At 46.1% G+C, this 26,660-nt stretch overlaps 2 protein-coding genes across 2 annotated transcripts; one reads left to right on the top strand and one right to left on the bottom strand.

Moving 5' to 3' along the window:
- Positions 1–960: 960 nt before the first annotated feature.
- Positions 961–14,159, bottom strand: HSF2BP (heat shock transcription factor 2 binding protein). Its single transcript, XM_066599448.1, has 8 exons — positions 14,111–14,159; positions 7,781–7,964; positions 6,367–6,449; positions 5,822–5,971; positions 5,553–5,682; positions 4,554–4,671; positions 4,367–4,470; positions 961–2,175 (listed from the first exon to the last, which is right to left on the bottom strand). The coding sequence occupies exons 2-8, from the start codon at positions 7,932–7,934 to the stop codon at positions 1,973–1,975; spliced, it is 942 nt and encodes a 313-aa protein (XP_066455545.1). The 5' UTR covers positions 7,935–7,964; positions 14,111–14,159; the 3' UTR covers positions 961–1,972.
- Positions 14,160–14,303: 144 nt separating this feature from the next.
- On the top strand, positions 14,304–22,140 carry LOC136625336 (ribosomal RNA processing protein 1 homolog A-like). Its single transcript, XM_066599447.1, has 16 exons — positions 14,304–14,474; positions 15,345–15,427; positions 15,620–15,677; positions 15,769–15,854; positions 16,136–16,197; positions 16,421–16,544; positions 16,652–16,716; positions 16,887–16,999; positions 17,853–17,917; positions 18,091–18,188; positions 18,276–18,295; positions 18,401–18,490; positions 18,610–18,980; positions 21,045–21,203; positions 21,473–21,536; positions 21,854–22,140. The coding sequence occupies exons 1-16, from the start codon at positions 14,357–14,359 to the stop codon at positions 22,006–22,008; spliced, it is 1,731 nt and encodes a 576-aa protein (XP_066455544.1). The 5' UTR covers positions 14,304–14,356; the 3' UTR covers positions 22,009–22,140.
- The last annotated feature ends 4,520 nt before the right edge of the window (positions 22,141–26,660 follow it).

Genomic DNA, 26,660 nt, shown 5'->3' with positions numbered 1-26,660 from the left:
GTGAGATCTGACCTGCGTGGGGCATACTCACCTCCAGCGAACCCAGCTTGATGAAATATTATATGAGGAAGTTTACATAGCGTCATCCTGTGACACAAGTCCCTGGGGAGAGGGGCACAATCTGCAGCTCCATGACTAATAGGCAGAGTAACGAACACCACCATTCCTGCACATGACCTCATCCATGACTTACCGAGGCAGTAACCTCATTGCGCACCCCCACAAGACCCTGCTGACAGTAAGAGAGAGATCCTGGTCTTTAATTAGGAGCAACGACTTACGTTTTGTACTTTTAATGCCTTCTGGATAATTGGATGACAAAAGACGGATGGAGAAGGGATATAATCTCTTAATTTGGATACAGCACCTAGTCAAGTCTTTATTATGGTAAACAAGGTGCAAAGCATGACCCCTGTCTTCTGGTCTGAAGGGATTATGTGCCCCATCACCGCTCATGACTGCCTCCTTCAGGACCGGACCAGAACTGTTTGGTATCCATAACTAAGGAGAAATAATGAAATGCTTCCCGTGTGAATCTGTCTTGGAACTCGTACATTATACACGTAAGGGCTCATTCCCACTTGCGATATGTTTTCTAGCAATGCGAGACTGAGTGAAAATGCATGATTATGAAACCAATGATTTTCAATGGTTCATACTGATTTGCGATGTGTTCACTCAAGGCTTGCAGCGCTAAGAAAAAACCTGCGCTAATGCCTATTGTTTTCAATGGGGCCGGCGGCAGAATGCTGGTCCTATGGAAAACATAGGGAGTAGATTGCATTGCCCTGCCACAGCTGTGACAGCTATGGCAGGGGATTCCTTCATCCTCGCCGGGACCGTAAAAAAAAAGCTGTAAAAAAAGTTTAAAAAAAACTCACCTAGAAGAGCTGTCCGGCTCCTCGCTCCGTCCCCAGCAGTGTTCTTTTGTCTTCTGGTGTCCGGGGATTGAAAAATCTCCGCCTCCAGAAAGTGCTGCCTCTGATTGGCTGAGCGCTTTGACCAATCAGAATTTAATGAATGGCTGAGCGCTGCCTTTGATTGGCAGAGCTCTGTGACCAATCACAGGCAGCGCTCAGCTGTCATTTAATAATGGCTGAGCGCTGCCTCTAAGTGGTCAAAGCGCTCAGCCAATCAGAGGCAGCACTTTCTGGAGGCGGGATCTTTTCAATCCCCGGCCTCCAAAAGAGAGAAGAACACTGCCAGGGATGGAGAGAAGAGCCGGACAACTCTTCTAGGTAAGTTATTTTTTTTTTACAGCTAGGGATGATTTTCGGGGTGGGGTTTATATTTCAAGTGGTCCCCACGGGGATGAAGGAATCCCCTGCCATAGCTGTCACAGCTGTGGCAGGAGAGCGCAATGTACTCCCCATTGAAAATCATTGGTTTCATAATCATGCGTTTTCACTAAGTCTTGTATCACTAGAAAACATATCGTAAGTGGGAATGAGCCCATGTACATGCTTATGGCACTTTAGTTTCTTTTAAGGCTCGTGGTCTCATTACAGCCAATCAGAGGATATGAATATTGTAGTAGGAACACCATTTGGTCCAGGCCAAATGATCCCAAAGTAGCACTCATGAGCCAATAATGAGACATATGATCCCTACAAAACTTCTCTGGGACTTTTGCTTCACAAAACACGTTAATGAGAACAAACCCAGTGAAATTAATGGGTTGTATTCTCTGCATTTAGCACACAAATATTTTCCACGTGAAAACACGGTCATGTGAAGAAGCCCTAAATGTATGAACAGCAACATAACAAAAGAAATCATTTAACACCCAAAAGAAAAACAAACATTTGTCACACAGAGAAAATAGGAATGTCAACTTGTTAATGACATCACAGCCTAGAAATGTGACATCATATGGTAGTGACATAACAGCTAAAAGTATATTCCATGCATTTAACCTTACAATGACATCATTTTTATGTAACAGGACAACTGGGATGACATCATGGACAGACTAACTGTCCACCGTCGAGCCCCTCAACTCCTCCAGTAACTCCGTAGCCATTTTCTGCACCTCTGGGCTGCCTTTATGTGAGAGCTCTGTTATGTGGGGCAGGCATTGCTGCATGTCTTCCCATAACATGTGTAGAGTATCCGGCTCTAGAATCAAGGACTGGATGAGACGCAGAGTGTGTAGACAGACTTCATGGTCAGGATCTGGGAGGAAGCAACAGGTTATTATCACCGGAACACATCATAAGAATATGCTCTCTCTATTTTAGTGATGGCGAACCTTTTAGAGCCCGAGTGCCCAAACTGCAACTTAAAACCCACTTCTTTATCACAAAGTGCCAACACATTGGGGGCGGGGCTTATCACGACGTATGATTTTACCCCGGTCGTTCTAAAAAGGACATGGCTGCTTCGAAATAGACAGCGTGCAGATTTTGACTGCTTTTTGGATGCAGAAATACTGCAGAATGTCCTCAGCAGGAATTTCTGTGGAAAATTCTGCAGCATTTTCGCATCCAAAACGCAGTCAAAATCTGCACCCTGTTTATTTTGAAGCGGCCCTGCCCATTTCTGCCACATGTAAACATACCCCAGCGGTAAGAGTGACACCCCCCAGCAGCCCCAGCAATAATAGTGACCCCTACCCGGCGGTAATAGTGACCCGCCCACCCCCAGTGGCCCCAGCAGTAATAGTGACCCCCACCCCACAGCGGTCCCAGTGGTAATAGTGACCCCCATTCCACAGCGGCCCCAGCGGTAATAGTGACCCCCATTCTACAGCTGCCCCAGCGGTAATAGTGACCCCCACCCCACAGCCACCCCAGCAGTAATAGTGACCCCCGCCCTACAGTGGGGATTGGTATCATTTACATACAGCACAGGACAATTTAAAAACTCTTTTTGTAAGTTATGCTCTCCTATTAAGATAATGTTTTTTCTACAATGCCTTAAAGGGAATGTGATAGACATGATAATTAGTTAGTGTAAAATGTATATCGATTTGTACTAAACTAGATGTATTACGCAGCTGTAGTGACTTTAACTCTTAGAGGCTAATGACTGCATAATTTCATTATAGTAATTGCTGGACAATGGCATGGTGAAAGATGTGTGTGGTATAATGTTGATATGGCACAGAGTTCCACAAGCAGCCTCTTAAAGAGTTAAGTCACATTCCAATACTGAAGAAGAGTATCCAGCCCCTCCTCCATACTAAGTTCTGCAACAAAAAGATACTTTCAGTTCTGACCGCATGCTGATAGAACAAAGGACTGGCTTACACTGGACTTTGGAGAGGGGTGGGGGATTCTATATGATCCGACAAATGAGAATCCTCTATGTTACTGATGTAATCTGTTGCACGCCCATTAAAGGGCAGGTATTATGTGTTTCAATAAATGAGGCTGTCTGGGCGTTTCTGTTCAGAGAGCCATCTTGGACATGAGACTGATCCCTTACGTCTAACCTGGTCGATGATGTGTGCACACACTATACAATTTGGAAGCTACAGAATACCCTGAAGCCTGCTGGAGAAAAATATGATCCAGTTCAGGAACCCGTCATGAACTATAAGCATCATAATCTAAGTTATGCTACTTAAAGTGTAGGTGACGTAGAGTCTGGGCAGCCTCTTTTCATATTTACCTGCTCCCCTGGGCCTGCGGTGTCCCCCTGCGAAGTCAGCACACACGGCCAGCTTGACTATTTGCGCAATCCCAGAGATGAACTCTATGAACTATAAAATTAAGGCCCTTTTACATAGGCTGACAATCACCGTGAATCTAACTGTCATTCAGTGTAAAGGCATGCACAGACAGAACGACAAACAATAATTTGTTCACTTATCGTTCGTCGTTCAGTTCACGCATGCCTAAAAACTGAACAAAGAATTGGCCCATGTAAACAGGCAGTCATTCATCTATGAACGACTGCCTGTTTACTGTGAATAAAGGGTAGTGGCCGCTCACTCAGCGATTGTCATTCCTCTGTAAAAGCAAAAGAATGATCATGGCTAAGACGTAAGGGATCTGCACTCAACAGGTCATCCTGTGTCAAAGGACCCTTAGTGTATGGTGCTTTTAGTGGCTGACAGGTTCCCTTTAACATCCCCTACGACTGTGGCATCGTGTTCCTGTAATAACTTTGCGGTGATCTTTCAGGAACAGGTACAGTGACGTTCAGATTCTGGGTCCTGCTAGGTTGCAGTTGTTGCTGCAATATAGTACATTTCTTCACCCCAGTGACATATGAGCTGGATACTTTTGTGATTACTCAGGTTCCTTTTATCTGTTATTACACTGGTCAACAAATAGGCACTAATTAAGAACATCTTGAAAGCTCATGTTCCCCACTACAATATAATCATACTCCTTCAGATGTTAGCAGTTTCTCTCACCAGTAAGGAGCAGCTGAAGCTGAGACATAAGTCCCATGTACTGACTTATCCACAGGAGACCTTCCCGATGAATGGACACATTGTACAGAGACATCAAGATGAGGCTGCAGGAGGAACAGCAGAGATTACCGTTATAGCCAGAGATGATATATCGTTACAGGTATTATCCTAGTTATCAGTCACTCACACTCTGAGCCGATTGCAGCTCCCTGATCTAATCTTTCCCAGGAGCTGGATCCACTTCTCCATTAGTTCTCTGCAGGAGGACATCAGGAAATCCCGTCCACAAGACACGGCTGCAACATCTTGAAGGAAAAATGATAGGAGCAGGTGAGAGGAGGTTAGAAAGACGTCTCCATTCATACAGTAAACTGTATCATCCTGCTATACAGCAAATCACAGGAGTGATATATAGAAGAATTATTTGTGGACTGTGAATGTACACAGAAAAGGGACAATTAACCTCAAAATCCTCATCAAGCGCCATGTGATGATTCAACGTGAGACAATTACAGAATGACATCAAGACTGGATAATTATGAAACATTTCTACTTACACAATGTTTCTGATACAGCGTTACAAATCCTGTTTCCCCTCACACAGCCACATTCTACATAGTAACATAGTATGTTAGACTGAATGAAGACAATGTCCATCTAGTTCAGCCTGCTTCAAACCCCCCCCCCCCCCCTCTTCCCCACGTTCGTACTGAGGAAGGCAAAAAAAACAGCCTGACTTACCGCAGCGGATTAGCCGTCCCAAGTGGACGAGATTTCTGAGAAATCTCGTCCACATGGCTGGCTAATCCCGAGATTAGCGGCTGCAGGCGGAATTTCTGCGGCAAATCCGCCCTGTGTGAACCCAGCCTAAAGGTTCTTAGTGCTTATTTTGATCAAAACATGTGGGCCCATCCACAATGTCCAGGGGAACCCATCCAATAAGGTTCACCTGGATGAGATGTGAAGGCCCACATGTTTGGATCCCAATGTGTGCTAGAAACCTTGCATTTTTTATGCGGTTAGTATAAACAACAGTTGTTCAATTTTATCCAGATATTAAATGTGTGTGAGTGCTGAAGCATGTGTTTCTGTTACCGTATTTGTCGCAGCCATGACTTACGTGCACCTCCATATTTGATTTATTTGTTGGAAGTGCTGACTTTGTTTTGTCATTGCATGTACTCACTTGTGATGGTGCCAGCCAGGCCAAGAACAAAGTGAGTTTCCTCTGTGTCCTCATCCTGATTGGCAGCAAGGGACTCCACAAAACTGCTCACAGTCTGGGCTGCCAAGCTGAAGAATTCAGCGGTCTTATCCTGCCATATAAAAGAAAACACTAGAATAGAGAACGACCACCACAAGATGACACAATACTGTACTTAAACAGTGTGCAGTCCCCTCAGCACCTTACTCCTTACATCACCATCAGTAATGTCCTACCTCTCATCTACTCACCATTCCCAGGATGGTCTTCACAGTCTCCTCTCTGTTAGAGACTCCCCACAGTAATGTACACAGTGCGGAACCCATCTGAGTGCAATAGTCAACCTGCTGGATGGACTGTTCTCTGAGTTCAGTGACTTGGACAAGCAAAGCCAGATTCTCCTATGCAAATATGGACACCAATATAAACCCTGCAGTCCATAGGAACCCAACATGGTCTTCTCACGCAACATGAATTCCATGCCCAACCATACATTGCCTCGCCTGATACTAGCTCCACATCCTGATATACATTCCATGATCCGCAGTACACTCCACACCTGATAGCAGCTTCATGTCCTCTTCAAACTCCATATCCAACAATACATTACCCAATTCTACGTTCCACCATAGCCTTCCAACACTGGCTCTATGTCCTGGTAAGCAGCTGAATGTCCTACCTCACATTCCCCACCCAATCGCACTTCAGCATCCTGCCACACAGTCTACATCGGACTTGATGAGAGCTCTATAGAAGGTCAAGCATGAGAAGGATCTTGTTGAGGGTCTTCACTTACTTCCTTTGATCTTAAACATTCACTTTGAGTCGCCTGTAATCGGGCCTTTATATGTTCACAGTCTAGTTCTCTCTCCTCCAGAGCTAAGGAAAAAATATATAAAGCAAACAGAACCAAGAGGTCAGCAAAGAAATGGAGAACATGAATCATAATGGTAGAGCACAGAATAAATACCGTGGCAGGATGAGGAGAAAGGAGAAATATATCCAAAATACAGGTACAGGTCACACTATGAAATACTGCCAATGAGGAATCAGAGAAAAGACGCCTCCACCAGTGAAACAGGCAGAAGACCCCTTAACCACTAACAAAAAAAGATGGATAGGACAACACGATCATTAAAAAAAGTGACAAGACAACCCCCCTCTCTCCAGCACCACAGACACAGAGAGAGCACACCTCCCACCAGGACTATGGAGTCGGTAAGCCAAACTTCCGACTCTGACTCACCTATTTTCCCACACCTCAACTCCATTACCATCCGGCCCCTCCTCTCAGAGGGCACTGGTAATTCATCTGCCTGGTGGAGTTCTGGTTGGTTTCGCATTTGTTTGGTGACCTAACACTTTAAGATACTTTGCAGCATTTATAATTATTGTTTGGCTCTTTAACATCTGCTACCTTGTACTATTGTGTTAATTGTGTTTTACATCTGTCATCTCCCTTGTCACCACCTAAGAACAGGCAAGATAGCCCCAGGCTCCGGATGTGGGGCCGCACTTATCAAAGCGATCGTCCTGCTTTTAGGGAGGGATTCTTTTTATCAGTAATGCTGGGGTGACATTCCCCTTTTCACATTTTTACAGGGTTTTTTTTTGGGGGGGGGGTTTGGTGTCCAACTTGAATATATAAAACTCTTCCTTTATATGCAGTACCTGACATTGAAGTTCCTCTGCCCATTGCATGTTTCTCCAGTCATCTCCAATGTCTGCATTCTTTGGTGCATTTTTGTAATGGTCAGTCGCACATAAGAATTACCCTTCCATCCTCTACCTAGAAAGCTTCCTGAATCTTTACTGCTCAGGAAGAGGCTGCTGTCCTGTGGGTACTAGTAAATTAGGTCACTTTCACACAGCCGAGAAAATTGTGCAAGAGACGCACAAATTTGGACCAGATTCTTCTGAGGGATGGGATCATACACGCTAGTGGTGCGACGCGGGCAACAATTGTGGCGCGTCCTACTTTTGGGCATGACTTCGCATCTCTTCTTGTTTTGTTTTCAATGGAGCCGGGGGCAGCATTGCACCGCGCACTAGGTGCAGGCAAGTGCAATGCGAGGTCTCCCCATTGAGAACAATGGGAGACACTCCACGATCTTCGGCTGCGGCTGACAGCTGCGGCGGAGGATCGCTGCTTCCCCGAAGTCTTGTGAGGCAGTTTCGATGACAACAAGGACATGCTGGAGGTCACTCACCACTCTCGGCCACCTCCAGCCGTTGTACACTCTCCAGCAGATCTTGGTTTAGGATCCGGGGCAGAAATTCCTTCATCTGCATCACTTCAGTGGTCAGACGCTCTAAGTCTCGTCTTCTGACTAATAAAAACTCTGCCTCCAAAGGTCCGGACATCACTGATAGCAGCCAATCAAAAAGCAGGACCTGCAGGTAAATATGGACAGTAATAAGCAGGATAATGCCTCAACATTACCAAGACACATCATATAGAGTATCACCCGATAGGCTTAGATACATGGTTCAGCTCATGATAGAGGAAGCACACACGACAGGTCTGGATACAGAAGTGAGGTCATGACGAAGGACGCAGAGCATCACATATGATAGGCTTGGGCTGTATTTACACGGACGAGTTTCACACATGAGTTTCATCCAATACTGATATGGACAGAACCCGAACATGGAACGAAAACAATAACATTTCAATCTGTTTATTTACATGAGCGTTTTTTTTTCTCTCAGATCAATGGTCCAAGAAAGAAAAATCGCAGCTTGTCCTAATTTTTGTGATTTTTGTTCAAGAATCGCCCATCATTTCCTTTGCGATCTCTTTACGTACAAGTAGATTTGATGCATATTGCATGTTTTTCATGCCAAATGCATTGCACGTTATTGCACAACGCGTGTGAAATCACAGATAAATGAGTGCGATATAGGTCCGACTTATATCGCACTCACCTGTGTAAATACAGCCTTAGATTCATAGTTTTTTGTGTTACCCACCTTGCCTGGCTCCTGCTACATCTTGACCTCACATGACCTCGGCCTTCTTCCTGAATATGGCTCCTGCCTGACTCTTCATCTCGCTGATGAAGAATGGACAGATTATTTAGACTGCACACCCCGGTCTTGTCAGCATGAAATCGATTATGGCTTGTAGAAGCCACATTTCTGGTGAGTGACGTTATAGAATTGGTAGCCAGGGATTCCAAATGTGATGCTGAGTCTGACTCCCTGCCTGTTGACCTGGACAAACTTGCTGAACAAGTGACCCAGCAAGAAATTATATGAGCCCTGCAAATTGAAAAATCCTTATGTGGAATTCCAATGCGGAGGCGAGCGTTCCTGCGTCGCTAAGCAGAAACACGATGGACAGGAATCTGACAGACTGATAAAGCTCACTGACACGATTTCCTTGTTTTCTGGAGGAGCTATGACCTAGCCATCATTTATGGGAGTAAAAAAGCCGATTGTGCTTTCTCTAACCTCCCTCCTGGGTACCGTTTGGAGAGTCTTTGACAAAACTGCTGGTACGTACTTGGCAGCTTCTGTTCTGTTATGCCTGAAACAAGAGGCACCCTGATTGGTCAATATGGCATCAAATTGGCATGAACCAACAAGCCTTTAGCCGCAGCTTTCTGTAAAGGCCTGTCAATGATAGATCGGCGGACTGAGATCTTCCTTCAGCCTTCAACAACCCTGGATTCCCTAGATATGAGAGTGGATCTATCGCCCATTCCAGGTGAGGTCGAAGGCGCACACGGGTATATGTGCCCGGCACAAATTGTCATCAATCATCCTGCAGCTGTTCTGGAAGAGTCCGTCCAAGCACGACTGTCAAAGAAGAGAGAAGACTGGTTGACGCAAAGATGCGGAAGCCTTCATGGAATATTCTCTTGTCAAGAAGCTCTGGATTGTGCTTCTATCACTCCAAACCTCCGCTCTTACAACAACTACTGGTCCCGATACTTTGCCTTTTTTGCTTGCTATTGCAGCCCAAAATGTTGCCGCATTGTATCACTGGGACCTCAATTATAATTTCTGCATGATTATTGAATCAAAATCCGTCCTACTTTATACTTCCAAGAAACTCCATGTCGAACGACTGTCAGCAGTTCACCTTCTACAGTCTGCTTTGAGGTAGTTCTGGCTGAGATTTCCTTTCTGTTCCTCCATAGTTCAAGCATTCCAGCCTCCGGAATTATCCTGGCTGAGACGGCACTCTCCATCTATAGACTAATTGTCCAGTCAGATTGTTTGCTGGAGTCCTCCGTTTCTAGCACTGCCTCTAAGACCTAGTTCACACCTGTCTACTTCTGATAAGGGCAAAGTCTCCTACAACTGGTGTTCCTGCTGATGTCTTCTTTTGGTTTTAGCCCCCCACTTCCCCCTCAGTGGCTCCAGCTACTTTCAGAGCCCAATACAAATGGACAGTCTGCAACAATCAGTATCAATCCCATGTTAAGTCAGTTATTGACAACTTGACAGGGCGATAGTATCAGACTCCAACAGTAACGGCCATCTGCAGGTCCTTGTGGGCCTGAAGTCTCCCCTGAGAGATCTTGGCCTTGCAAATGATTACTGTTAATTAGAGATGAGCGAGCGTACTCGGATAAGCACTACTCGCTCGAGTAATTTGCTTTATCCGAGTACCGGTGTGCTCGGGCCTGAAGATTCGGGTGCCGCTGCGGCTGACAGGTGAGTCGCAGCGGGGAGCAGGGGAGAGCGGGCGGTAGAGAAGGAGAGAAAGATCTTACCTCCGTTCCTCCCCGCTCTCCCCTGCAGCTCCCCGCTCCGTGCCGGCACCCGAATCTTCAGACCCGAATCTTCAGACCCGAGCACAGCGATACTCGGATAAAGCAAATTACTCGAGCGAGTAGTGCTTTTCCGAGTACGCTCGCTCATCTCTACTGTTAATGTATTCAGAATTTCTCTTCAGGTTGTTTCCCCCCTTACCGCCTAACCTGGAAAGGAAGTCAACATCACAGACTGGCCAACTTCTGCTGCGTAAAGTTTTAGCCATTTGAAGTCCAGCTTATTTTCTGCTCCAGTTCTCCATTATCTGGATCCCAATTGGCTATTTTTTTTCTGGCGATTGATACCTCCTCGATTAGAGCTGGTGTCATTTTAGAGAGAATCAGTACCTCCCATGAGTCTTCTATAAGAAATTCTCTTCCGCAGATAAGAATTAGGCTTTAGTCAGAATGGCGAGTGCCACTTACGCCTGAGAATCTCGGGGGCAACTTGCATCGGATAGCACAGGATATCCTGCGTGAGAAATGGGCCGAAATGTAACTGTATATGTTTGGCGAGTGCTCCGCGTATTCCGCAATTCAAATCCACCCGGGGACATGAGACCTAACAGCGGAAGGGGCAGAGAGGAGAGACAACTGTGGACAGAGGAGGCACCTGTCTGCGTTCTTTTTAGCATGCGCAAATATGCAGTGTATTTGCGCACATAAAGACACGCCGTAGCTGCGGAAAACGGAAGTCTGATTTTTGGTTGCGCAAATTCACAGCATATTTGCATGATTGAAAAGCACTTCTGCTCATATGATCGAGTGTTAATAGTGCCCCCCATAGTAGTCCTGATAGTAATAGCGACCCCCTCATTAGCCTCTGGCCGTGCAGCAAACCAAACAAGCATTCCATTCATCCAGCCTGCAGCCCTGGTCCGGCCGTGGCAGCCACCGCTGAGTCTGTAACCGCTGACCTTTCCCCTCGGCGTCTGCGCTGCATACAGGATGCTGTATGCAGACAACAGGTGGGAGAGGTCATCGGTGACAGAATCTTTACTGCCGCTGCCGGACCTGCGACATCGCTACAAATCGCATGTATGTGAAGCTCGTGGTTTCCAATGGGTTCTTTCAGGCTACAAAACATTACAAAAGAACCCATTGGCAGCCATGGGCCTCACGTACATGCGATTTGTAGCGATGATTTTGTAGCCCGTGTGAAAGAGGACAAAAAAATATATGGGTGTGGATGTCACTATAGGGAATATATGGCTGTCACTGCATGGACAATATACTGAGGTGTCACTGTGGGGAATATCGGGGTGTCACTGCATGGAGAATATACAAGGTTGTCACTGTGGAGAATATTGGGGTGTCACTGTGGAGAATATACTGTTGTGTCACTGTAGAGAATATCAGGCTGATACTGCATGGATAATATACTTGGGTGTCACTGTGGAGAATATCGGGGTGTCACTGCATGGAGAATATACTGGAGTTTCAATGTAGAAATATTGGGGTGTCACTGCATGGAGAATATACTGAGGTGTCACTGTGGAGAATATCAGGGTGATACTGCATGGAGAATATACTGAGGTGTCACTGTGGAGAATATCAGGGTGATACTGCATGGAGAATATACTGAGGTGTCACTGTGGAGAATATTGGGGTGTCACTGTGGAGAATATACTGGGGTGTCACTGTAGAGAATATCAGGCTGATACTGCATGGAGAATATACTAAGGTGTCACTGTGGAGAATATCGGGGTGATACTGCATGGATAATATACTGGGGTGTCACTGTGGAGAATATCGGAGTGATACTGCATGGACAATATACTGGGGTGTCACTGTGGAGAATATCAGGGTGATACTGCATGGATAATATACTGGGGTGTCACTGTGGAGAATATCAGGGTGATACTGCATGGATAATATACTGGGGTGTCACTGTGGAGAATATCGGGGTGTCACTGCATGGAGAATATACTGAGGTATCACTGCATAGAGAATATCGGGGTGTCACTGCATGGAGAATATACTGGGGTTTCAATGTAGAAAATATTGGGGTGTCACTGCATAGAGAATATACTAGGGTGTCACTGTGGAAAATATCGGGGTGTCATTGCATGGAGAATATACTAGGGTTTCACTGTGGAGAATATCGGGGTGTCACTGCATAGAGAATATACTGAGGTATCAGTGTGGAGAATATCAGGGGTGCCACTGCGTGAAGAATATACTGAGGTATCACTGTGGAGAATATTGGGGTGTCACTACATGGAGAATATACTGGGGTGTCACTGTGGAGAATATTGGGGTGTCACTGCATAGAGAATATACTGAGGTGTCACTGTGGAGAATATTGGGGTGTCACTGCATGGAGAATATCGGGGTGTCACTGCATGGAGAATATACTGGGGTTTCACTGTGGAGAATATCGGGGTGTCACTGCATGGAGAATATACTGGGGTTTCACTGTCGAGAATATTGGGGTGTCACTGCATGGAGAATATACTGAGGTGTCACTGTGAAGAATATCAGGGTGTCACTGCATGGAAAATATACTGAGGTGTCACTGTGGAGAATATTGGGGTGTCACTACATGGAGAATATACTGGGGTGTCACTGTGGAGAATATTGGGATGTCACTGCATAGAGAATATACTGAGGTGTCACTGTGGAGAATATTGGGGTGTCACTGCATGGAGAATATCGGGGTGTCACTGTGGAAAATACCGGGGTGTCACTGCATGGAGAATATACTAGGGTGTCACTGTGGAGAATATCTGGGTGTCACTGCGTGAAGAATATACTGAGGTATCACTGTGGAGAATATCGGGGTGTCACTGCGTGAAGAATATACTGAGGTATCACTGTGGAGAATATTGGGGTGTCACTACATGGAGAATATACTGGGGTGTCACTGTGGAGAATATTGGGGTGTCACTGCATAGAGAATATACTGAGGTGTCACTGTGGAGAATATCAGGGTGTCACTGTGGAGAATATTGGGGTGTCACTGCATGGAGAATATACTGGGGTGTCACTGTGGAGAATATCAGGGTGTCACTGTGGAGAATATTGGGGTGTCACTGCATGGAGAATATACTGAGGTGTCACTGCATGGAGAATATACTGGGGTGTCACTGTGGAGAATATCGGGGTGATACTGCATGGAAAATATATTGAGGTATCACTGTGGAGAATATTCGGGTGTCACTGCATGGAGAATATACTGAGGTGTCACTGTGGAGAATATCGGGGTGTCACTGCATGGAGAATATACAAGGGTGTCACTGTGGAGAATATCGGGGTGTCACAGCATGGGGGGTATACTGGGGTGTCACTGTGGAGAATATCGGGGTGTCACAGCATGGGGGGTATACTGGGGTGTCACTGTGGAGAATATTGGGGTGTCACTGAAGAATATCGGGATGTCATTGTGGAGAATATCGGGGTGCTGCAGTTTTATCCAGTCTTTTCCTCCAGACAGTTATTGCTGGGCACCTCGTGGATGACGGGGTACACGGCGGCTCCTCAGTATGGGGTACAGGTGAACATTGGGGTGTCTCTGTATACAGAGTATATCGGGGTGTCACGTGTTACCCGGTGTTTTGCTATGTGTGACCTGGGTGCACAGCAGACGATAATTGTGGGGGGCGCAGGGGAGGGATCAAAGCCGCCTGATATGCTGGCCCCACCCCCACTTATGGTGAGAGCTGCGGCGCCGGGTGGTCTTCTCACGACCCCCTCAGTCTGCCACCTCTGAGTGCTGCGGGGCACCTGTGACTGTGACGTCTTTGGCGCCTCAGAGGCCACGCCCCTGCCTACCTGCTCCTACTACAGCTGGCTCTAAGCTGCCTCTATGGTTACCGCCGCTTTGACGCCTGACCGTGTATCACGTGCCCTGATCGGCTCAGATGATTGGTCATCTAGCTTTTGTGGGTGTGTCGCCACGATATTCTCCTATGCTTTGAGTTTTTGCTTTGGGCGCTTGTGATGTCATCATTATGCGCTGCGGAATAGTACTGAGGTCATCAGCCGGCGACACGAGGAGGCCAACGTGACTGAGGCAGCATGGTGGAGCCCTGTGTACAGCTGGCGCAGAGACTTGCGGCCAATGACAAGAAGAACCGGGACCGGGCGCTGCGCAAGCTGCGGCGCTACCTGTCAGTCCGGAGCGCCGAACCCGAAGGTAACAAACTAGGTCAAAGTGGATTCATTTAGGTAGCATAAAACTAATAGCAGCATCCATAAGAAGGAGAGGCTCGCAGTCCACAGCTTATAAAGTAAAGACCAATGCTCCTAATCCTGAAAGCAGGGGGTGCTCAGCAGATCCAGTGTTATAACTATTAGTGTGCGTTCACACGTCGCGGATCTCAGCAGATTTCATCCCTTTAATTTAAAATCAATAGGGTGAAATTGACTGCAGATCTGCACGAAAATCTGCTGCAAATCAGCTACGTGCGAACGCACAGATCTTCGAATCAGGTTTGCATTATATGTGGAGTCCAGAATAACGTAGGAGACTGTTATTTTATACTCCAAGTATAACGGAAAGCCCGTGAAACGGACACCAAAGTGGTGTCCGAACTACTGACGATAGTGATTGCTACTGGACGGGGGGTTCCATCATAATGCAGTTTTTGGCACTTGTACAGGAATCCAACAACATAGTGAAAAGCGATGTGGGAACACTTCCTGAGATCGGCCAATTCAAGATGGGAGGGGATTGTGGTGAGGAGAGGATGGCCAGGCTATGGGGGAATGCTATTGTTATGAATGGGGGGATTATGGTATCTCCCCCAAGATCAGCCATTTCCCTGTGGGAGGGGATTGCCGGAGGGAAAGGGTGAGATGAGGGGGATTGAATAGTGGCTAGGCTGCTGGAAAATGCCCCTATTGGGGGTGGTGCATGGTGAAGGGCCTGTGGAAGAGGACCTGTAAAGACTGGGTGTCAGAGAACGAGGTAGGTCTGTTGTGACATAAGGAGATGGTTAGGGCTTCCAATTCTTTGGGGGCTCTTGTTGGGATAATTTCTCATTACAATCTTATTTCTGCTTAGGGGGCTTCACACTTGATGAGTTCTGCAAGATCTGGAAGGGTCTCTTCTACTGTATGTGGATGCAGGATAAGCCGCTGCTGCAGGTAATGGGGCATGGGGGAGTGGAGGTGGGGTTGATGGTTCTGCTCATTGCCGTAGTGGAGTGATTGATGGTGGCTCTGCTCATTGTGATGACTTGGCTCATTGCGGGGTGTGCAATAACAATGGCACAGATCATTCTTGTGATTAGTATGGTGACCATAGTAAATTTTAAATGAATATTTTTGATTCTGCAGGAGGAGTTGGCGCTCACCATGTCACATCTCGTACACGCACTGCAGACCAGGCCATCACGTATGTATGCCCTCACCCACCTACTTTGGTCACATGGTTTCATGTCATTGTTGGGGATGTGTCCGATGATCCTAATTTTCTCTTTCCACAGAGAACCTGTTTATCCGCTGTTTTTGGCAGACGCTGAACCGCGAGTGGACCGGCATTGATCGGCTGCGGCTGGACAAATTCTATACGGTGAGCGTGATACCTGGTCATGTGACTGATGGAACACTAGGTTGTCTAGCCTTTGACCGCCTCTGTAGAAACTCCCTCTAAGAACTGTCAGTGTCACCTGTATTGACCGCTCAGATTGTCTCTTGAGGTATCTGATTGGTCTTTGAGGGCTGCGGTTTTAGTGCAAGGGACTCTTCTGTTATATGAGAGCCTTGGGGGAGCAATATGTCATGTGGAGTTGGTCTTCGGGGCAAAATGTTTCAGGGACTCCTGTAATAATGTATTATTTTCTCTCTCTATAGCTGAGCCGTTTCATCCTGCATCAATCTGTAGAGCTGCTGAAAAAAGGAGACTGGGAGGAGAGGTGAGGGATGGTCTTCTGGGGGTCATTATACATGATCATGGCTAGAAGAGGGCCTAATACACTGTATGTGTCAATGTTCTGGATTTGGAGGGGGAGGGGAGACGGGAGCTGTAAAGGATCCGTGAATATGCGATGTAGGTGCTTGTCCAGGAGGAGATCGTATGGTGGGGGATTGGTGCTGGTTCCGGTTGGTCGTTGGGTTTATTTGATGATGTCTTTGCAGCCTTGTAGAGGAGTTCCTGTCTGTTCTAGCGGACGAGGTCCTAAAAGCAGAGGCCCCGCGAGGAGTTCAGCATCATCTCATAGACATCTACTTGGAGGAAGTGGCAAAGGTTGGCTCCTCTGAGGTGAGACGTGGACCTGTTTGTACCCTGAGCTGGGATCCGTATTATCCTGAGTCGCCTCTTCTTGTCCCTGACCCCTTCCTCTGACAGCGGTCTCTTCTTTCTTTCAGCTTCACGCTGACACAAACTTGAAGCTTATTGAGCCATTCTGTAAGGTTGCAGCTAAAACCAAGGAGTAAGTGAGTGGAAGTAGTTGGGCGGGTGGTGTGAGTGTCTTTGGGTAGAAGTTATTAGAAGGGGACATGGTTTCAGAAGGACCTGCAGATCCTGGGGCCTTATGTAGAGGAGGCTGTGGGTCACCGCGGGCCTTCACCCCCTCACTAACTCTGGTCTCTGTTCTGGCAGTGAACTTTTCCAGCAGTCTGTGGTGAACGGCATCTTTCACACCATCCTGGACCAGTCTCCATTTGCTATTGAAGATTTAATGAAGGAAATTGGTCACTCAGCAGCAGATAACGGTAGGTAGCAGAGTAGCTGTTGTATGTCTAACATGGTACACTATCTTTTACCTTGCGCCTCCTCCCCTATGTCTAATACACCTGCTGATCAGTTATATTAAAGAGAACCTATTATATCCACGTACAAGCGGGACAGACTGCATATCTATACAACTGCATTCCTGCTGATTCCTCCAGTGGCTTCTTGATTATTTTTTTTTGATTTAGCTTCCCCCCTGCCTTTTGCCTGCAATCAATGGCACTGGTTACTTTTGGCAATGGAAATCTACCTGTCACGTTCTATAACAAGTGGGGTGGGCTGCATAGCTCTACAGCCATTTTCCTACCGATTCTTCTTCAGGTGACTTTTTTTCACTTTTCAGCACCTTCATTTTACCTGCAATGGCCCCGGTTACTCTTGCAGTCCAATGCTAATTCACTAGTGCCATGCCACTTTTCACCAAGGGCATGACCGTTCTTTAACCACAGTCTAATTTAAGATCTGGCTTTTTCTGCCAAGTGTTTGAACCCATTATTACTATCTCCATTTAATCCATCTCTGGAAAAATAGAAGCTGGGCAAGAGGGGGGGTGCTGCTGCAGCTTTTTTGTGTATGTGAGAGGGGAGGAGGAAACATCTGATTTTCTGAGAGCATAGCTTTTACATCATAGAGCCTGTCCACTCACCAGGCATAGAGGAGAATATATAGACACTAGTAGAGGGAAGGAAAAGAATGAAAATCTTTGCATGACACAGAATAATATATTTAATTTTGCCTCTGGGGTTGCTGAACCGGATAGCCTGGGGTACAGTACATAAAGGCTTGAGAAGGTTCAGTTTTTAGAGTAATATGTAACCATTCTTTCCTCTGCAGGCAATAGTTCTCATTCTGGAAAACGCCGTGCAAAATCCAGTAGCGATGTTGGCCCCGTCCTGCAGGTTAGTAGCCTACATGTTATGCTCATGTCACCGGTGAAGGGGGGTGTTGTGCCGTTCACCCTTTTATCCGTGAGTGTAGCTCTGGGGGCTCTTCTCATGATATAAACTTTCTTATAATAGCCCAGTGTATTATAAATCATGTTTTTTTGTTTTGTTTCTTCCCCTGGGGGTAGTTTGATTATCAGGCGGTGGCTGACAGACTGTTCAGCCTCGCAAACCGAAAAAAAGTATCGGCCCGTAACCGCAAGAGTTTGTACTGGCTGGTGAAGAGGTAAGAGTATGACACTTATCTGCCTGCTCTGCGTGATGCCCCAACGGTATATGATAGTTGATGTTTTATTGCTTTCTTATCTTCTAGGTTCAAGAATCTGGCGGAAGGTGGGTTTTCTGTGGTCTCTGTCGGTAGGGATGGGTTTCTGTATGTCTTGTTGTTCGCCTTCTTTCTTCTTCCTGGTTGATCTATGAACACTCTTGTTTTTGCAGGCATCTTCCCCTGCGATGGTATCGCACAAGTGTCCAGTGATGAAGATGATGACTTAAGCAGATCGACGTTTCGGAGGCGGAAGAAAAAGGGTAAAGAGAAGACAGCCCAAGGGGATGGGGGTGTCTTGGCATGTCCAATGTGATGAGTGGTATCTCACATCCCCCTGATGCTTGTGCTGTGTAACATAATACTCCTTTCTGCTTCTCAGGTTCTCAGGGTGCCCTCACTGAGCCAGAGAAGAAGGGGAAGAGGCAGCGGGAGGCGCTGACACCAGACAATCCTCCGGAGCAGTCTGTAGCTAAGAAGAGGCGTAAGAAGAAAGGGCCGTCTATAGGGGAAGTTGATCACACAAAAGTAAATGGAATGACCAACGAACACCCTAGTACTAAAGAAGAGACAGAAAAACCTGTCCCTAAGTCGCCCCCAAATCCAGATGTGTCGGAGAGCAGCGTCTCCACCACTGTTACGCGGCTGAAGAGGAGGAGACGTGGCTGCCTGCTCAGGCTTGGGCTCAGCGTCCTACCGCTTCAGGGGGCATTAATGATGAGGAGGCGGAGAGTTATCCGAGAGCGACGAAAGGTGAGTGTGAGAAGAAGACCGCGTCCTCCAGCGATCGTGCTGCATTTCTGAAAATAAAGCTTAATCGTTCCAAAGTTGACTTTAGCCCTGACTTATCATAGCTGGCATAGAGTTGCGCCATAGCTTACACCAGTTTTCACATATATGCTAATAAGTGTATTGAGGTATTGCAGGCAGCATCTCTCCCTTTAATTCCCATCCATTTTTGGAAAACTTGCGAGTGTAGCTTCAGAAGAGAAGAATTTAGGTGTCCTAAGTACTTCGCAATGAGTCAACAGTGCTGCCAGGGAAAGCGAGCAGGGTGTTCGGCTGCCTAGCTAGAGGTTTAACCATCAGAAAGGGGGACATTGTGATCCTGCTGTATATGACTCTGGTAAGACCTCATCCGGATTACTACGTTCAGTTCTGGAAACCGTGGGTACAGAAAGACAGAACAGCTGTAAACATGGACTACAAAAATGGTGGAAAGGTTCATGCTTGAGACTTAAAAGAACATACCGTATATACCGGCGTATAAGGCGACGGGGCGTATAAGACGACCCCCCAACTGTCACCTTATACGCCGGTATTCAGTGGAGAAAAAAAAAAAAATTTTATTACTCACCTCCCACGGCGTTCTGTCGCGCTCCGGCAGGATGTCGCTCGCTCCGGCAGGCTGTCGCTCGCTCCTCGTCCCCGCCGCAGCATAGCTTTCTGAATGTGGGGCTTGAAATCCCCGCTTCCAGAAAGCTAATACACACGCCGGCAGCCATGACATCATTGAATGGCTGTGATTGGCTAAAGCACACGTGGCTTCAGCCAATCACACTATTCAATGACATCATTGAATGGGTGTGATTGCTAACACGTGCGCCTTCAGCCAATCACAGCCATTCAATGATGTCATTGAATAGTGTGATTGGCTGAAGCCACGTGTGCTTTAGCCAATCACAGCCATTCAATGCTGTCATGGCTGCCGGCGTGTGTATTAGATTTCTGGAAGCGGGGATTTCAAGCCCCGCATTCAGAAAGCTATGCTGCGGCGGGGACGAGGAGCGAGCGACAGCCTGCCGGAGCGAGCGACATCCTGCCGGAGCGCGACAGAACGCCGTGGGAGGTGAGTAATAAAATTTTTTTTTTTTACACTTTTTTTTTTTTTGTATTACCGGCGCATAAGACGACCCCCGACTGCAGAGCAGATTTTTCGGGGTTCAAAAGTCGTCTTATACGCCGGTATATACGGTAGTTTGTATAGCTTTGAGGAAAATAGGGACATGATGGAAACGTTTCAATATAGCAAGGGTTTGAAAAAAAGTTATGTACTTTTTCAAACTTGCTCAAAATGGTGTACCAATATGAAAGAAGCCATATAGGGCTACAACGAAAATGGTCACCAGTATGCCCCAATTTTTGCAAATGGCGACAAGACTATTCTTGTTGCCATTTGTGACTAGCCTGCTGTGCAGCTGTATTAATAATAATGAAATCTTTTGTGCATCTATTGGATGCCCTGGAACGTCTGAATAGTTTTTGTTGTGGCTTTGGTGTGGATTTTCCGCTACGTGTGAAATACTCTAATAGGAGGGACATACCAGGGCAGACCAGATGGGTAATGTAGTCTTTTTCTATGTTTCTAAAAGTTACAATTTTTGCCCCAAACTGCACACAACAAAATTTGTTTTTTGGTTTTTTTTTTAATGCTAGAAAACTGGTGCAAGTGCCCTGATAACTTGTCACTTTTGCTTTACAGTTCTGCACTTTTTTTACATTTCGGCTTTGTCAGTGAACAGAAACATTCATGGTATAAATCCAGATATTTAAAATCCATTATGTCTTTGTCCTACTTGGCCAACTGCTGGTTTGTTACAGTGTTTGTGTCCTCTGTGAGCTTCCAGGCTCTTATCTACACTGATGCACTGTAACCAATCCATCTGTTGTGTGAGAAGTATTGGGTCAGGACTAGTTAAGCAGATTCACCTACACCAAACCGAGGCCTTGAACCCAGTGCGGACACCCACAGTGGTGATTGGCAGTACGTGAGGTGGGTTTTGGATGTCGGGATCTGATATTTGTCTTTTCCCTCAGATGATTAGCAGTAAAGCTGCGCCCGTAAGTACGAATGTAGTGACCTCATCCCCTGCAACTGAGTGCGCCACCTCCACCAGCCAGGATTTCATCAGTTTCCAGAAGCCGAAGGTTCCCAAACCTCTGTATGTAAAGGGCGCAAAGAGTAGAAGCCACCTGGTGAGTATGCAGGGAGTTCGGGGTCATGTTGGTCATCATTGCTGGGCTTTTAGAGTATCTTGGGTAGGAGGATGTGGGTGTCTCTGAGGATTATGGAGCATGCCTGGGGCGTGGGGGCATTTGGCTGCAGTGATGTCATCCTAGCGGTAGTTTCACACTCAGGTTTTTGTTAGGTGTCTTAATTTCTTTTTTTTTTTCCACTGTTGAAAATCTGCAGCAAATCCATTGTTTGAACGCAGCCTTACCTTTCCTGTCCTTTCCCTCCACAGAGCAGCCTGAGGAACTGTAAATCTAAGAAAGTGACATTCAGCCTTAACAAGAACATGACAGCAGGTGAGACTATGGGGCACCATGTTGTCAGGGGATGCTGGGAGTTGTAGTTTCCCATGGGAGAACCTCATGTTACTGACCACTGATGTCTTTCTCACACACACCAGGCTAAAAAGCCCAGACCCCTGCTACAGACCCACTCACCCCCACTATATATATAGTCCGACCTTCTCTCTAGGTTCACTACTGCTGCATCATTTATCTGCTGTTTGGAGCATAGTTATCACTCCAGTGTCCCACCATTCCTCTGATCACTACTCCCCGCATTTTCTGATCTTCCCAGTTCCTCTTGTAACTAATCAGAATTTTGTTTCCTTCAGAGTTTAAGAGGACGGATCGCAGCCTCCTGGTCAGTCCAACAGGCTCTTCCCGTGTCCCCTTCAATCCTAAACAGCAGCCCCAGCATAGTGTTCTCAAGACTCCAACTCCGCCTCGGAGTCCAAAGCTAAGGGCCAAAGCAGCCGACTTCTTCTGAACACGTGGACTATAGATTTTCTGCTCTGCACAATGGACTCGTTTTGTTCTTGGTCTCTACTGTGTTGCCTATAATAAATACTTTTATGACGGATGAATGTGGGTCAGTCGTCCAGTCTCATAGTCCTTTTTACCTTGGCCACTCATTGGCCATTATTCTGTCTCATGAGTAGTGGACAAGAGCGTGAGATTTTAGGATTGTGTGTACCGTGTCCTTATAAACCAAATCTGGAGCTTGTATGTACTAAACTGAGGTTCAGGGTTGCCTGCCTCCTCCGTCTCTGGACCTTGCCCTCGTGTAATAAGTCTGCATCTAACTATTGCTGGAGCTGTATAAATTGGGAATAATGGTGGACACCATAACCTAAGGTCCTGATGATCACTCACCTGTAGATGTAACTGCAGGGGGGGGATGACAGCTTCTAATATAGAAGCGCTGATTTCCTCCAGGACTCTCAAAGAGGAGCTCCACTTTTGAAGACGCAAATGCAATTTGGAGCAGGTTACAAAATTATACACTGACATGCCAAAAGTCATGGGACAGGAACTAATATGAAGAAGACGTGCAGCAACTGGTTGTAGTATTGATACCACAAGTATGCAGAGGTGTCGAGCCATGTTGTCTGGATAGCCTGTGGTACTTGTAGGTGCAGGATCTCTGTTGCGAACTTACCTTACCTCTACTTTCCATAAATGTTTGATTGGGCTTATGTTGTTGTATGTGCAGGCCACACCATTCATAGGAACACTCCAGAATGCTCTGTGAACCAATCCTAGATGACTAGGGCCCAATGGTACTGTGCGTTATCCTGTTGGAACATCCCATTATTGTGGGGGTACATGAAGTCCATGAAGAGCTGCAAATGGTCACTAATGATGTGTTTCATGTGGACCCATTTGGACTGGAGATCAGTAGACTGATTACACTTGGTAAGATTGCAATGCAAGGAATGGAAAAGCAAGGATATTAGTATTAGAACAAAAACCAGACTGGTCAATGCAATAGTATTTCCTATAATGATGTATTGTTGCGAAAGTTGGACGCTCAGGAAAACCGACAGAAGAAAAATTGATGTGTTTGAACTCTGGTGCTGGAGGAGAACGCTACGGCTACCTTGGACCGTCATGACAATGAACAAGGTAGTGTTAGATCGCATCAAACCGACAATATCACTAGAAGGCAAAATCATCAAACAGCGGCTTTTTTTTTTTTTGGGGGCCATGTGATGTGCGCTAACTCACTGGAAACAGTGCTGATGCTTGGCAAGGTCAGTGGGAAGAGAAGATCAAGATGGCAAAGAACAAGATGGCTAGATACAGTCAAGGCCACCAGTCCTGTTAGCAACCTCCTGAGTCCAAGTGAGGCATCTGGTGGGTCATCTTCTCCCATATCCCATGGAAGCCAAAGAACGCTGCACTGACCTGCGGTATATACATGTGGGGTCTCTGGCACTGAATGTAGATGCTAATTCTGCTTGAATCGCTTGCCTGTTCACACGGATAATTCTAGCCCGGCATGATCATTAAGCACTTGTGCGACGGCCACTGTGCTGTCCCCTTGAGGTGGTAATGCCTTTTTATGACGTATTTTCCATACACACACGTGACCCTGTGGATCAAGGAATGCTAAATGCCTGCACAATTTTGGAAACTGAGTGTCCAATCCGTCTAGCACCCACCATCGTGTCTCATTTGGCTTTCTATGAGCCCGCTGACCAGTGTTCAACCTCTTACAACACCTCACAATGTATACAGGTGTGGACATCCCCAAGTCATCACCTGGGATAATTCCAGATTCATAAATTACCTACGGCTGTTCCATGATTTTTGGCATATTGGTGTTGGCCTTCATGAATGCCACAACCTGGTGAATGCTGCTAAAAGAACAGGGAACCTTCTCCAAAATGTCTTACCTAAATATGGTGCACACATCTGGAGGAAACCTCAGCAGTATCCGACTCTGCTCTGAAGATAGGTAAGTATCAGCCAATTCCTTAAATATTGGGGTGCCATGAACCTCCATGCTGTCAGTCTTATGCAGTGGAGGTTGTGACAGCATCTGGGACTTCTGTATAGGAGAAGGGTGAACCTCTCTTGGGACAATATGGACTTATGGCTATGACCGGCCTCGCTGCTGTGTATTATACCTTCTGCATCATTACTATTGGAGGAACAGCAGGCTGAACTTGATGGTCCACCATGACTAGGAAACACAATTAGAAGTTAAGTATCTGTGCTCTGAATGATTTTGCGGATGATTTAGGATGGATTTGCACATTGGGGCAGATTAACTAATACAATCTAGTAGGCACTGCAAACCTAGACAGTCTTAAGCCCTTAAATAGGTTTTGCCACTACTTAAAATTGCTTCAGAGATACCCCACACTTTCTAGTTGCTGCTGACCAGGGAATGTGACTGTTGCAGCCAATCACTGGCCATGGCAGTGACATTCTGTAGCCAGTGATTGGCTGCAGTAGTCACATGCCCTGGTCAGCACAACTAAAAAAGTTCTGGGTGTCTCTGAAGCAATTTTAAATTGTGGCAAAACCTCTTTAAGGACGGGCCCATTTTATGTCCTAATGACCAACTAACTTATTTTCATTATCACGTTTCCAGAGCCATAGCTCTGTGAGGACTTTTTTTTTTATTTTTTATGGCGTCATTATGGGATACATATGATATATTGGATAACTTATTATTTTTTTGAAGGGTGGTGGGGAGAGAACTAAATTCTGCCATTTTTGTATTTTTTCTAATTTCATTCTTATGGCATTCGGCATATAGATTTAATATTGTGATAACTTTCTCTGGATCAGCACAATTCCAGCGATACCAATTTTATGCAGATTTTTATATTTTGCCATTTTTGTACACTAAAAACACAAAAAAATTGCTTTTGGGTTGCCACATTCCAAGAGCCATAACATTTTTATTTTCCTACCAACTGAGTTCTACTAGGGCTTGATTTTTGCTTTATGAACCCTAATCTTCACTTATCCCATTTTTTTGGGAACATACAATATTTTGAGCACTTTTATTGCATTTTTTTTTTTTATTTTTTTTATTTTTTTAGGGGCGACATTAACTAAAGTCAGCAATGGAGGTGGGTGGCCGGAACGATCCCTGCCAGCTTCGCCTCTATTCATTTGAACAACGATCGCTCCTGTGTAGAGAGTCTGAAGGCCGTGGGACGGCTCTCGGGTGCTTATCTTATGTAAAAATACCCTTCGTTTACACCAAAAATTGGATTTAGGCTGATAGGTTAGAAATGGAGAGCCCTTCAAGGAAGAGGAAAACTCATTTCTTGTATAGAGGGGCAGAGAAGATGTTTAAGCAAGATTGCAATTTGCAAAGTGGCCATAAGGAGGCGACAGCAGCAGCTGTTTCCAGCCAGTCTCCAGTGCTGGAACCTGCTAGGTGATAACAGAGACAATAGGTCACTGCAGTCTAAGAAAAAGTTAAAGCAGGAGTCTGGACTTCAAGGCGACGGCACAAAGCGGGAGGCAAGTGCGCAAAAGCTGCTAAATATCTGACATCCGTGAAGACCGGGGGGCTGCCCTTCATAGAAGTCCAGTGATGGAAATGAACTTGTATCCCTGCAGGGGGAAATGTACAACGTGCTATTCTAGGGGTAGTCATGACTGCTGTGGGGAGAGACCCGCAGACAGAAACCTAACGAGCCTCACGAGGATTGCACAGAATTTGCGCGCAAGACAAATCACATACACGCCAAGATAGTACATAGCAATGTGGGCTGCATGCAGCAAGAACGCAGGTCAACGCAAGCTATAGTCTCACGCAAGTTTTATTCGATACGCACCAAAAACTTGCGCAAAAATCAAATCCATTCTTTTGAATGGATTCATTCACACTAGCAGCGTGTTCTATCCTGGGCGGTTTCTTGCCCATTGTTTTCTAAGGGACCTTAAAAGACCTTGCATGCTGTGTGGTGTGCATGCGAGTGTGATGTTTCCCATTGAAGTCAATGAGAAACACTTGCGATCCTTTCACTCGCATGAAACACGCGCCGGAGGATCGCGATTTCACAGAATTAATATGTGGTGTTTTTGAATCAAAAACGCTTTGCCTGGTCGTGAAAAACGCACGTTGGCAGGCGCAATATCTTGGCCCGATATCCTGTTCGCTTGCATAAATGTAGCCTAAGGTCAGGGTCACATGGGCGAAGCATTTATGTCGCATATTTGCGTGATGGGTGTTGTGTTTTTGCGTGTGCCTTTTACTGTGTTTTCTGTGAGTGCGAGCAAGCATGCGGACATGATCCTACTGACTGCAATGGGCAATTAAGGGCAATAAGTTCAATATGTGCTATTGTGATGTGCAAATATGCAAGAAAATACAGCATCCTGCGTGTTTTGTTGCGTCAACGAAATGCACACGCAAACGATGCTCCTGTGAGCGACCCATTGAAGTCAATTAGTTTTTTATTCACTGCGTATTGCTTGTCCAAGGCTTTATTCCCACGGGCGCATATACGATACCCATGTGAAGCATTGATTTCCAATGCAGCCGTTCACACGGGCGAATATACGGCGCGAAAATACGCCAGCAGCGTGAAAAAAAACAACATATACGCGGCCATTGCATATACGCTCAGCCAAAAGATCGTTCTGGAACTATGTTTTGGCCAATAT

Source organism: Eleutherodactylus coqui, chromosome 4, assembly GCF_035609145.1.
Source record: "Eleutherodactylus coqui strain aEleCoq1 chromosome 4, aEleCoq1.hap1, whole genome shotgun sequence".
NCBI lineage: Eukaryota > Metazoa > Chordata > Amphibia > Anura > Eleutherodactylidae > Eleutherodactylus > Eleutherodactylus coqui.
Note: the sequence above shows the minus strand (reverse complement) of the source record. Positions and strands in the feature narration are given on the sequence as shown.

Excerpts from the sequence above, each read along its gene's own strand:
- HSF2BP (XM_066599448.1), bottom strand. The coding sequence starts at position 7,934 with ATGTCCGGACCTTTGGAGGCAGAGTTTTTATTAGTCAGAAGACGAGAC. Across the intron at positions 4,471-4,553 it reads AGCTGCAATCGGCTCAGAGT|CCTCATCTTGATGTCTCTGT; the intron begins GTGAGTGACTGA and ends TTCCTCCTGCAG. Across the intron at positions 2,176-4,366 it reads GCTTCAGCTGCTCCTTACTG|ATCCTGACCATGAAGTCTGT; the intron begins GTGAGAGAAACT and ends GCTTCCTCCCAG.
- LOC136625336 (XM_066599447.1), top strand. The coding sequence starts at position 14,357 with ATGGTGGAGCCCTGTGTACAGCTGGCGCAGAGACTTGCGGCCAATGAC. Across the intron at positions 15,678-15,768 it reads ACTGCAGACCAGGCCATCAC|AGAACCTGTTTATCCGCTGT; the intron begins GTATGTATGCCC and ends CTCTTTCCACAG. Across the intron at positions 16,198-16,420 it reads AAAGGAGACTGGGAGGAGAG|CCTTGTAGAGGAGTTCCTGT; the intron begins GTGAGGGATGGT and ends ATGTCTTTGCAG.